Genomic DNA, 13446 nt, shown 5'->3' with positions numbered 1-13446 from the left:
TGCAGAAAATCAGCATGTTTCTTCCATGATAGCATGAGGGGACCTTCCCCCAGCAAAAACCTACTCTTTAAAGCTTAATTGGAGCAGACAGCAATCTCTGGAAACCCTGAATTGCAGTTTGCTCCAATTTAGCTTTAAAGAGCGGGTTTTGGGGTGAAAGCTCGGGGGGGGGGAGCACTCGGACATGGAGCAGGGCAAAAGGCAACTGTGGAAAAGCCCGTCCAGGGGGGTGGCACATCCCCTCTGCCCAAGGGTGGCTCTGCTGTAATAGAAATAATGTATATTTAGTACCTTGTACACTAGACATGCAGGATGTGGGTGGCGCTGTGGGTTAAACCACAGAGCCTAGGGCTTGCTGATCAGAAGGTTGGCGGTTCGAATCCCTGCGACAGGGTGAGCTCCTGTTGTTCACTCCCAGCTCCTGCCCACCTAGCAGTTCAAAAGCACATCAAGGTGCAAGTAGATAAATAGGTACCGCTCCAGCGGGAAGGTAAACGGCATTTCCGTGCGCTGCTGTGGTTCGCCAGAAGCGGCTTAGTCATGCTGGCCACATGACCCGGAAGCTGTACGCTGGCTCCCTCACAGTAAAGTGAGATGAGCGCCGCAACCCCAGAGTCGGACACAACTGGACCTAATGGTCAGGGGTCCCTTTACCTTTACCTTTACACTAGACATGCACTGCATAAATCCCAGGCATGCAGCCTGGGAGTCATTTTGCATTCACAGCTGTCCATGGAGGCACAGGTCAATTCTGTGTCCAGGGCGGCTGTCTACCAGCTCCATCTGGTACGCTGGCTGAGACCCTACCTGCCCGTGGACGGTCTCACCAGAGTGGTGCATGCTCTAGTTATCTTCCGCTTGGACTACTGCAATGCGCTGTACTTGGGGCTACCTTTGAAGGTGACCCAGAAACAGGGGCGTAGCAAGGCTCTGCGCTGCCCTGGGCAGAGGTGGCGCAGAGGCACCCCCTGGGGGAGGGGCACGGTGTGTGCGTCGTGACGTCATCGTGACGTCACGAAACACATGGATGCCACTGAAAGGGGGAAATTCCCCCTTTCCGACGCTTTTTTCATTGGGGGGTGGGCCAGCGAGGAGGGGGCGTCACGCTTGTCCCTGGCATGACGCCCCCTCCTCGCTGGCCCACCCCTCGCACAGAAAAAAAAAAACGCTGGGACGGGGGAAAGGCGGCATGCCCCCATTCGGGGCCCGCCCGGCGGGGCGGGGTAAGGGGGGGCGGCCAAAGTGTCACCCCCCTCCCCTGGAACCCAGGGCGGACCACCCCCGCCCCCCTTGCTACACCCCTGCCCAGAAACAACTACTAATCCAGAATGCAGCAGCTGGACTGGTGACTGGGAATGGCCACCCAGACCATATAACACCGGTCCTGAAGGATCTTCACTGGCTCGCAGTATGTTTCCGAGCACAGTTCAAAGTGTTGGTGCTGACATTGAAATCCCTAAATGGCCTTGACCCAGTATACCTGAAGGAGCGTCTCCACCCCCATCATTCTGCCCCGGACACTGAGGTCCAGCGTCGAGGGCCTTCTGGCGGTTCCCTCACTGTGAAAAGCGATGTTACAGGGAACCAGGCAGAGGGTCCTCTCAGTAGTGGCGCCCGCCCTGTTGAACGCCCCCCCGTCAGATGTCAAGGAAATAAGAACTACACAACTTTTAGAAGGCTTCTGAAGGTGGCCCTATATCGGGAAGTTCTTAATGTTTGATGTTTTTGTCAGGATCTTCCCCAGTGCTGCTCATGAGTATCAACAAAGCCTCTTTTGAAAAACTGAAGCTATTTATTAAGCATAGCTATTTACAAGCGGAGCTAGTCAAAAACATGACCGTTCAATCACTATCAGAATCCGGAAGTACATTCCTTCGGCTACCCACCCAACACCAGATTTTCGGCACCCTGAAATGATGTCTCCTGGGTCCTCTAGCCCCCTCCCCCTGCGTTGTGCCTGTGTCAGAAGCTGTGGGCTTCTGTCCGATCTTGTCTGGCTGGTGGTGCTGGGTCTTTCAGCAGTGTCACAGAGCCCATTTGGAGACAATTCCTGTGATAAGCTGGATGAGGAGGAGGAGGAGTCCGTTTGCAAAAGGGGCTCGGGTTCCCTATAGCTTCGTGAGCTGTCTCCCGTTGAAGAGCAGCTCTCTCTGCCCTGCTCCTGAGCAGGGCTTCCTCTCTCCCTCTCCTCGTGAGTCGCTGGGCTACTCCTGACAGTTTTATAATGTTTTTATATGTGCTGGAAGCTGCCCAGAGTGGCTGAGGCAACCCAGTCCAATGGGCAGGGTATAAATAATTAAATTAAATTAAAAGTTGCAGTCACGAGCACATGTACTTGAGAGTAAACTTCACCCACGGGGTTGATTTCTGAACAATCATGCAGAGGACTGGGTTATAGGTGGTATTTCAGTTGTTATTTCTCTGGGCATGTCCTCATTTCCACACAGGTCTAGAAAAGTTCAAGGGGCAGTATTTCCACAGCCGCTACTACAAAAGCCCAGAGGTCTTCAAGGGTAAGAGAGTCCTTGTGATTGGCATGGGGAATTCTGGAACCGACATCGCCGTGGAAGCAACTCAGACAGCAAAAAAGGTACCATCCCTCGGACCAGTTGCACGTTTTAAACTGGGCACCTTCACCCACCTCTTAAACATAGAATTGCTGTTTTTATTCAAATTAGACATTTCTGATGCTAACATTTCCCAGACACTAAAATGCTCTTATTTTGGACAATTAAGCTTTGCAACGGGGTTATGTAAGTTTTTATTGCTGTGTAAGGGAAGCACAGCTTGAAAGCTCATCTGGAGATGTGGTGGCCCCACCTAGTGGGAAAAGTTGGGTATGGCACTGTAAATATTACTTTGTTTCCGTAGTTAGTCCAGAGATATGGGGAGCCTTGTTTAGCATTCATCTGCTTCTGCTTGCCACAAAGTTTATGTGAAAGTTAGGTTATCACTGTTTCTTACATTTGCTAAAACCCTGAAGTAGTTGATAACAACAAATTTAGTTGTATCTGAAGAAGTGTGCATGCACACAAAAGCTCATACCAGGAACAAACTCAGTTGGTCTCTAAGGTGCTACTGGAAAGAATTTTTGATTTTGTTTTAACAAATTTAGTGACATTTCGGTCCTGTGTCTGGCCTATTTGAACTTGGCCTATCTTTGAATTTTATATATGTCCAGCTTATAAGGGTGGATGAAGGCAAGAGACTGCTGCTCCAACTCACCTTTATCTCAATCAGCGTGGTTTCCTTTCCACTGCAGTGCTGTTTCTGCCACATTATTCACTTTGAAATTTACCTAAATCACGGATTTAACACAATTATTCCCACATCCTTCACAAGGGCAATTTAAATGGAGGAAGATGTGCTTGTTGTTGTTTTTTTACAGTGCTCACTGATACATAGGGCCACTGCCTCTTTGTTTTGGTGCCCATGGCACTTTTATCAAGATAAGGGCAGGACAGAGCACATTTTTTTTTGTGTGTGTGTACCAGCTCCATCTGGTACACAGGCTGAGACCCTACCTGCCCTGCAGACTGTCTCACCAGAGTGGTGCATGCTCTAGTTATCTCCCGCTTGGACTGCTGCAATGCGCTCTGCGTGGGGCTACCTTTGAAGATGACCCGGAAACTACAACTAATCCAGAATGCTGCAGCTGGACTGGTGACTAGGAGTGGCCGCTGAGACCATATAATCTGAAAGATGTACATTGGCTCCCAGTACATTTCTGAGCACAATTCAAAGTGTTGGCGCTGACCTTTAAAGCCCTAAATTATCTTCCGCTTGAACTACTGCAATGCTCTCTACTTGGGGCTACCTTTGAAGGTGACCCAGAAACAAAAACTAATCTAGAATGCGGCAGCTAGACTGGTGACTGGGAGTGGCCACCCAGACCATATAACACCGGCAGAGGGCCTTCTCGGTAGTGGCACCCGTCCTGTGGAACGCCCTCCCATCAGAGGTCAAAGAGATAAGCAACTACTTGACATTCAGAAAATACCTGAAGGCAGCCCTGTTTTAGGGAAGTTTTTAATCTGTGACATATTCAAGGAAACAAACAACTATCTGGCTTTCAGAAAACATCTAAATGTTCCCTGCATCGGGAAATTTTTAATGTTTGGTGTTCGATCGTGTTTTTAATATTGTGTTGGGAGCCGCCCAGAGTGGCTGGGGAAACCCAGGCAGATGGGCAGGGGATAAATAAATAAATAAATAAATAAATAATACCAGAAAGAAAGCATTGCTGATTGGCATTTGCTGGATAGATGCCTGTTTCAGGCTTGGGACATGAACATCTGTAATTTCCTCTTCTGCTTTATTTGGAATTCTCTGACATCTCCATTGCTCTAAGTACCAAACTTCCTTTTTTTAAAAACAAAAAACAAAACTGGGTCTGCTCCATAAACTATACCAGACTGTTTTCTTTCTAGGTGGTGCTCAGCACAGAAAGAGGCGCTTGGGTAATAAGCCGTGTCTTTGACAATGGCTACCCATGGGACATGGTGTTCCTAACTCGTTTTATGAACATTGTTCGAAACATCCTCCCCGGGCGCTTCACAGGATGGCTGATTGAGAACCGAGTGAGCCAGTGGTTTAACCACGCGAACTATGGCATAATTCCCAAGGACAGGTACGTGGGGTCAACATAGGATTGAAAGGGGAAAGAAACACAAATGCAGTATATTTGCCCCCCCCCAAAAAAAAAACATAACCAAAAGCATAACCAAAAGCATTTTTTAAAAAAGTTCAAGAAGGATACTGACAAGCTGGAACGTGTCCAGAGGAGGGCAACCAAAATGGTCAAAGGCCTGGAAACAATGCCTTATGAGGAACGGCTTAGGGAGCTGGGTATGTTTAGCCTGGAGAAGAGAAGGTTAAGCGGTGATATGATAGCCATGTTCAAATATATAAAAGGATGCCATATAGAGGAGGGTGAAAGGTTGTTTTCTGCTGCTCCAGAGAAGCGGACACAGAGCAATGGATTCAAACTACAAGAAAGAAGATTCCACCTAAACATTAGGAAGAACTTCCTGACAGTGAGAGCTGTCCGGCAGTGGAATTTGCTGCCAAGGAGTGTGGTGGAGTCTCCTTCTTTGGAGGTCTTTAAGCAGAGGCTTGACAGCCATCTGTCAGGAATGGTTTGATGGTGTTTCCTGCTTGGCAGGGGGTTGGACTGGATGGCCCTTGTGGTCTCTTCCAACTCTATGATTCTATGAAATAGAGGTGGCAAGAAAGGGTGTTGCCAGCATCCATAAAAGTACAGGTGGAGGTGTGGTCCAAGAAATGGACTGTGGCAGAAAGTCTGAGTCCCTATTCCCACATCCTTCTTGCTCCGCAAGCCTCATTCAAATGAATGGGAGCTGGGCTGCATGGATACCCTTCCTGCCCCATGGATCTGATCTGCCACCCTTTTTTATATATATTTTCCATTTTTTAAAATTGTTTATTGTACGAGAATTTTTACATACATTGTATAATCTCTGTCAAGTATTGAATTTCCCGTACAGTTTTTTTTCTTTTTCCCCTTTTTCCCCTGCCACCCTTAAAGGGCGAGCCAGTGTGTTGTAGTGGTTAAGAGCGGTAGTCTCGTAATCTGGTGAACCGGCTTCGCGTCTCCGCTCCTCCACATGCAGCTGCTGGGTGACCTTGGGCTAGTCACACTTCACTGAAGTCTCTCAGCCCCACTCACCTCACAGAGTGTTTGTTGTGGGGGAGGAAGGGAAAGGAGATGGTTAGCCGCTTTGAGACTCCTTCGGGTAGTGATAAAGCGGGATATCAAATCCAAACTCTTCTTAAAAGGACCAAAACCCCACCTCCAGTAACTGCAGTTTCCTTTCGGAGCAAAGTTACAAGCTGCGTGGCTTGACAACATTATTGGTACACTTGCTAGCTGTAGTTGACTAGAAAACCAAAATTCTCCATCTCAAGCAGAAAAAAATGAGATTCCCACTGCCACACATAGACACCCCTGGGAATTGATTCCTTTCCTGTGATAGATAACAGAACTTTCCCTGTGGTTATATTGACATAACCAGGGGCGGACTTGGGTAATCTTGGGTAATCTGGCACCCTGAGCAAGGACAACATTTGGAGCCCCCAAATGGATCTTCTCAGTTATGGAACTTCTCAGGTATGTGCCCCCTCGGCTCGGCACCCTGTGTGGGAGAAGCACTCACGCCACCCTAAATCCAGCGCTTTTGAGTTCTTTATATTGCGGTTTTGTGTCGCGAACTGCCCTGAGATCTGCGGGGATAGGGCAGTATACAAATTTAATAAATAATAATAATAACCTTAGAGACAAAAATGTATGCATGGCGCGGATGAAGTGGACAAGAGATTTAATTTCCCCCCCCCCTGTCACAGTGAAATTGATGGGCTGTAGTTTCAGCAAATACCAAATAAAGTTTTTATGGCTTCTTTTTTTTAGATGCAATGCATCTGGGGTTCATTGCCACAAGCAGGGGCAGAGGAAGGGGGCGGGGGGCAGGACACCCCAGGTGTCATCACTGAGGGGGGTGACATTCGGCACACCACCCACCTGCGACTCCGAGCCATCAGGGGAAGGGGTGGAGCTGCGTCGCCTTGCTGGCACCCTTCCCCCTTTGTTTTGACAGCTATGGAGAGGCTTGGGAGTTGTGGGCGGGGGGCATGCCGTTGCCCCCCGCTCCCGGGCTGTTTCCCAGGGGGAGCCACCCCCGAGCTGTCAAAAGGAAGAGGGAAGGGAGGAAGGCTGCTGGCAAAGTGGTGCGGTTACCCCCCCCCCCCCGCCCAGGAAGCAACCTGCCATAGATGGCTCGCTCCACCCCCATGGGCTTCTCACCCCCTGGGATGCCCGCCCCGCCCCCATGGCCCCGCCCTTGGGTGCACAGCATGTGTGCCGCTCCGGGTGCCGGGGCAGCTAGCTCCGCCTCTGGCCACACGTTGTGGCGATGTCTACTAGCTTAGCTGCCACATTTGTGGAGGATGAGCTATTGGTCACGAGAGGTACATGAAACCTCCAGTTTCAGGCGCAGTGTACCTTTGAACAACAAATACAGGAGACAACAGGTGATGGGTGGCCATCCTTATATGCTGATTATGGGCTTCCCAGGAGCATTTGGCTGCTGAAGGGGTTGTAATAAAATGAAGGGCAGAGAAGGAAAGTGAGTAATTTGGGTGGGGGGGCTACCTCTCTTTGCCTCTCATTTTGTAAAACCAGCATGGCAACAACATGCCGAACCACACTCTTTTGTTTGCAGCTTACTTATTTGGCAATCTTTTTCATTCTTCCTCCTCCCTGTAGGAGGGTGATGAGAGAGCCCTTGTTGAATGATGAGCTCCCGTCCTGCATCATCTCCGGGAAGATCTCTGTTAGGCCCGAGGTGAAGGAGTTCAGAGAAAACGCCGTCGTGTTTGTGAACGCTCCTGGGGCAGAAGAAGTGGACGTCGTCGTCTTCGCCACGGGATACAAAGCTTCTTTCCCTTTCATCGACGAGTCGATTGTCAAGGTGGAAAACCAGCAGGCTTCCTTGTACAAATACATCTTCCCCCCTCAGCTGGAGAAACCGACCCTCGCCTTCATCGGCTTCCTCAGGCCATTTGGAGCAGTGATGCCTGTTGTGGAAACTCAGGCGCGCTGGGTCACACGCATCTTTAATGGTAGGAAGGGGGGGAGATACAAGCACCCTAGGAAGCCAGGGGGCGTTTGTATGTGTGTGGAAATCCCGGGGAAGCTCAGCCTGGCAGCTGGACAAGGCACTTACTCTCGATGCCATGGGTAGGGGGGAGCTGTGGACCTCCAGATGTTGTTGGACTCACCCTCCTATTGACCCTAAGTAGCATAGCCAATGGCCAGAGCGGATGAGAATTTTAGGCCAAGAAATCTGTAGGGCCACAGAATGTTAGCTGTCAACCTTTCCCTTTTTTGCAAGAAATTCCCTTATTATAGCATTGGGAAACAGCAAGGAGGGTTGACAGCTATGTATATAGCAGTGGGGAAGAGCAGGGAGGGTTGACAACTATGTCACCTCTGTGCTGTGCCAGTAAGTGATTATCTACCTTAGCTTTTGCACAGCACTTTCTAGGCACTGGTTTGGGCTTTAAAGCCCCGTGTCCAAGCACAGGCACCCCCAACCTTTGGCCCTCCAGATGTTTTGGCCTACAACTCCCATGATCCCTAACTAACAGGACCAGTGGTCAGGGATGATGGGAATTGTAGTCCAAAACATCTGGAGGGCCAAAGGTTGGGAATGCCTGTCCAAGCACCACTTCTTCTTCTTCTTCTTCTTCTTCTTCTTCTTCTTCTTCTTCTTCTTCTTCTTCTTCTTCTTCTTCCGCCTAGCCAATTTCCCCAGAAAAACCTGCTTTTAAACACTCGATCAGAACAAACTTCTATTCAGGTTTTCTGCAGATTGCCATTTGCTCCCATTCAGCGGTAAAGAGCAGGTTTTCGCGGGGAAAGCTCTGGGGCGAGAAAAAGAAGAGCACTCAGACACAGACCACTTCTGGAAAGCCCAGAAGAAATATGAGTGTGGATAAGCCCCACCTTGCTGGGAGAACAATGACCCACCACTCCAGAGGGCTAGAGGGGAGTACTGCAGCTCAGCAGAGCTCAGGGACACCCAAGGCTGTTATTGGTGGCGATGGTAGAAATTTTACTTTATTGACTGTACTGTCAATAAAGTAATATTACTTCGTTACTGTACTGACTTTAGACCCAGATCTGCTGAGCTTCAGCAAGGGGGCTGCATCATGTGTCCTCAACCTATGCCTTCTCTCTCTCTCTCTCTCTCTCTCTCTCTCTCTTAAGCACGTATTATTCCTCAAAATTCACAGAATGCCTCACTCTACTGCAATGAGAGTTCCATAATGTAAAGGTAAAGTTAAAGGGACCCCTGACCATTAGGTCCAGTCGCGGCTGACTCTGGGGTTGTGGCGCTCATCTCACCTTATTGGCCAAGGGAGCCGGCGTACAGCTTCTGGGTCATGTGGCCAGTATGACTAAGCCGCTTCTGGCAAACCAGAGCAGCGCACGGAAATGCCGTTTACCTTCCCGCCAGAGCGGTACCTATTTATCTACTTGCACTTTGACGTGCTTTCAAACTGCTAGGTTGGCAAGAGCAGGGACCGAGCAACTGGAGCTCACCCCATTGCTGGGATTCGAACCACTGACCTTCTGATTGGCAAGCCCTAGACTGTGTCCCTCTGTAGATTAGGACAATAATGTAGATTAGGGCAATAATCTTCAACTTGTTTTAGTGCAGCCTCCTCCAAGCCGCTGTTCCCTCCAGATGCTTTGTGTAATAAGAGCTGAAAAAATCTACTTTCACAGGGTAATTGAATGCCACCTTACGTTGAACCAAAGCATTGGTCCATTTAGATCAGCATTATCAACACCAACCTTCGCCAACTGGGTGCCATCCAGCTGCTGGCTGGAGGTGGAGTTTGGAGTTTGGATTTGATATCCTGCTTTCACTACCTGAAGGAGTCTCAAAGCGGCTGACATTCTCCTTTCCCTTCCTCCCCCACAACAAACACTCTGTGAAGTGAGTGGGGCTGAGAGACTTCAAAGAAGTGTGACTAGCCTAGCCCAAGGTCACCCAGCAGCTGCATGTGGAGGAGCGGGGAATCGAACCTGGTTCACCAGATTATGAGACTACCGCTCTTAACCACTACACCACACTGGCTGGGGGTTGATGGGAGGTATAGTCCAAAACCTCTGGAGGGCACCCAGTTGGCGAAGGTTGGTGTTGATAATGCTGATCTAAATGGACCAATGGAGATGCTTGGGGTTGAATCTGGAGCGTTCTGTATGTAAAGCAGATGCTAGAGCCCTTCCCCACTGTATAAAACTTTGAAGCATTTTGAGGGAAATAGACTAGTTTTCCTAGCCCAGTTTCAAGGCTAACCAGGATTCTCACCCCATTGGTGGACAATACTACGACTGTCTCTATTTCCCCCCCCCCAAAAAAAAAAAATTATTGATTTTTTAAAAACACAAACAACACATACAACAAAGAACATTACAACAAAATACACAACGAAAAGATGAATAAAAACAGTTAATTATATCTATCTAATCCTCTTTTATAACATTGTATATTGACTTCCTCATGCCCTCTCCGTCTGCTTTCCTTGTAAATCATCTTTAGTAATTTCTTTACCTTTTTATAATCTAATGTTAGTATACAAAACAACTTTCTCTTAATTTCTAACACCTTAACATTACTTCATCTATAACTACTTCTTATCTAGCTTCCATGTCTGCTGCCTATCTATTTCTTTCTGGTTGTTTTAAATAGAAATCTTAGCAGAATTCTTTAAATATAGTTTAAATTTATTCCAGTCTTTCTCCACCATTTCATCCCTCTGGTCTCAGAGTTTCCTGGTCAGTTCAGCAAGCTCACGGCTGTCTCTATTTGAAGGGGCCTCTCACACATGCAATGTGTTGTGTTTGAAACCCTGCTTTGTCCCACACCAGGCAGAAATGGATGCCACTAATAATTGGACAGCTTGTACTCCTGGTTGTAAGGCACCTTCTCAGTTTTCCACCCCCTGCAAAAAGAAAGTCCCATTTTGATGAACCTCAGAAGAAAAAAGTGACTCACTGAAAAATCCTTCCTGTCTTCTAGGCTTGTGTAAGTTGCCTTCAGTGACCGAAATGATGGAGGAGGTCAACGAAAAGAAGAAAAACAAGCTCAACTGGTAAGCTCCTACATATGACCTGACAAAGACGTTGAGCCAAATCTTCACTGGTCAGATGGAGGTGCCTGAGGGATGCCAGCTGATCAGAAAGAAAGAATGAGATGTTCTTGTGCCTTCAGCTGGTGGAGGAGATTTTCACATTACAGATGTAAATATGTGAATTGTCTGCCCAATGTGCCACAGCTAAAGGCATGTTTGACAAAGCCTGTAACAGACCCAGCTACAGCTGCTGTGAGCTGGAGACTGGCGGTGTGGTCTAAACCACTGAGCCTCTTGGGCTTGCCGATCAGAAGGTTGGCGGTTTGAATCCCCGCGATGGAGTGAGCTCCCGTTGCTCAGCCCCAGCTCCTGCCAACCTAGCAGTTCGAAAGCACGCCAGAGCAAGTAGATAATTAGGTACCGTTGTGGTGGGAAGGTAAACAGCGTTTCTGTGCGCTCTGGTTTCCGTCACGGTGCTTTGTTGCGCCAGAAGTGGTTTAGTCATGCTGGCCACATGATCTGGAAAGCTGTCTGTGGACAAACGCCGGTTCCCTCGGCCTGAGAGCGAGATGAGCATCGCAACCCCATAGTTGCCTTTGACTGGACTTAACCGTCCAGGGGTCCTTTACCTTTTACCTTACAGCTGCTCTGCAGCTGGGTGGGAGAAAGGCAAAACCAATGAACACACAACAAGAGCAAGGGCTTGTCCACACTTGTGTTGTGTGCAGCTTCAAACCATGTCATTCCTCCCCATTTCCCCTTGTATATTGTTTCGTTCAGGTTTGGCCTGTCCTATGACGAGGTTTTGAAAACAGACTGCCTTGTATACATGGACCAACTTGCTTCCTTCATTGGCATAAAACCGAGTGTGCCAGCCTTCCTTCTCCAAGATCCAGAACTGGCCCTGAAGATCTTCTTCGGTCCCTGCTCCGCCTACCAATTCCGCCTGACTGGACCAGGGAAGTGGGACGGAGCCAGAAACGCCATCATGACCCAGTGGGAGCGTACAGTGAAGCCCACAAGAATCCGAGTGGTGGAAGACTCTGGAAATTTCCTCACATACCTGCTGAAAGTCCTTGCCGTCTTTGCTATTTTTGTCGGGATTTTCTTCAGTTTCAATTAGTTCTGCCAGTTCTACAGCATTATTACCTGTACCTTTCCAGAAGTATACGTTCTGCCTATGTGATACTTCACCTTGCAGAAGGAAGAAAAGAAGGAATGGCCTTTTCTTAAGTACATACTCAAATCTAAATTTGGATAATTTGACATTTTCATACCCGAGGGTTAGAAAAATTAAAATTAAAATGGAAGCGCAAATCTTTGACCCCTGAACATGAAAATGTGCTCTTGTTGGTGTGTGCAATACACAAAGAAATCTGCTCTACATGCTTGGCTACTATAAATGCACAGAATTATTATCATTTGGACGTTCATTCACTCTGTAAGACATAGTGCTCTTTATCAAAGTTATGCTGCTACTTACATTGAGGGCGTAAGAAGGCCCCTACTAGAGGAGATCAAAAGTCCACGTAGTCCAGAATCTGGTTTTCAACAGTGCCTCAGACACCTCTGGAAAGCCCACACTCAGGTCCCAAAGGCAGATACCCTCCCGGTGGATTGCTGCCTTCCCAGCAAATGGTATTTATGCTGTCCCTGCGGTGAAGGTTTTCTTTAAGTATTCTGCTCAATAGTCCCAGGGTGCTTCCAGAGAACCTGTTTATTGAAGATTCATTCTGATCTATTCGTAGGGAGATTAGGCACCGTTAGCTATTGAATGAGCCTTCATTCTGATCTATTATTGCTATTTTGAAGGAAGCTTCGATGGTGTTACCTCAAAGCAAGCGTCACTGCACACTTTCCAGGGCAATTCCCGGTCACTTTCCTTATTGCAAATAAGTTTGATCTTTTGAGGAAGCAGGTACGTCGTGCAAGACTTCCCAAATCAACTTTCACCCCGTGACCTGGATTTGCCAGTATGTGTTCGAATCCCCCCCCCCCCGAAAATAGTGACAGTCTGGAAGCACCCATTCACAGGCCTCCATTCACAGGCCTCTCCTCCGTGAATTTTTCTAAACATTTTTAAAAGTCACCTGAAACATCTTAAAGAGAGTGAGATGCATGCATCTTCTCCCACCACGCTGGAGGCTTGTCTGAGATTTGCACCTGTGCCTTAGAATCATAGAATTGGAAGAGACCACAAGGGCCATCCAGTCCAACCCCCTGCCAAGCAGGAAACATCCCCTTTCACCCAAACCAAAAATCATAGCCCTGGTGGATTCATAGCACTAGGGCTTGGTAATTATACAGCTATACCTTTGCAAATTTGCTCTGTAAAAATAAATAAATAAATGAATAAAGTATCAACAACTTTGAATATCATTATAACACTATCGCAGATATTTCAGCTTCAGTTCAAAATGACAGGTGCAGAATAATAATAATAATAATAATAATAATAATAATAATAATAATATTAATAGGGCTTAATATATTGCTACATGGAAAAACCAGCTGTTGAAACAGATGATTTTATTATATAGTCAAAAGAATCATGGTTGTTTAAATTGTATTGATATTTCTATCAATAAATGGCAATGGATATAATTCAAAAGTTTGCTTTCCTTCTTCCCTGCCTCGACTGGACACTTCAGTAATTTTTGTGGTTTATGTCTCCTTTATGGGTAGGAACCACAGGAACATGCCATTTAGAGACAACTAATTGGTTGCATACGTTAAGAAGTTTCAAAGAAGAACTTGCTGATTTTATAAATATGTTTAAATTTC

General features: G+C 47.5%; 1 protein-coding gene across 3 annotated transcripts in view; it reads left to right on the top strand.

Moving 5' to 3' along the window:
• Nucleotides 1-12667, top strand: part of LOC117048016 (dimethylaniline monooxygenase [N-oxide-forming] 1-like) — a 35929-nt gene extending 23262 nt beyond the window's left edge. For all 3 annotated transcript variants that reach the window (XM_033151323.1, XM_033151324.1, XM_033151325.1), the window contains exons 5-9: nt 2448-2590; nt 4431-4630; nt 7283-7638; nt 10611-10683; nt 11443-12667. In XM_033151323.1, the coding sequence (XP_033007214.1) occupies nt 2448-2590; nt 4431-4630; nt 7283-7638; nt 10611-10683; nt 11443-11785 (1115 nt within the window). In that variant the 3' untranslated portion in view covers nt 11786-12667. The remainder of the gene's footprint in view (nt 1-2447; nt 2591-4430; nt 4631-7282; nt 7639-10610; nt 10684-11442) is intronic.
• Nucleotides 12668-13446: the final 779 nt, after the last annotated feature.

Source organism: Lacerta agilis, chromosome 6 (genome assembly GCF_009819535.1).
Source record: "Lacerta agilis isolate rLacAgi1 chromosome 6, rLacAgi1.pri, whole genome shotgun sequence".
NCBI lineage: Eukaryota > Metazoa > Chordata > Lepidosauria > Squamata > Lacertidae > Lacerta > Lacerta agilis.
The sequence above is the reverse complement of the archived record's forward strand: the minus strand, read 5'-3'. Positions and strand labels throughout refer to the sequence as shown.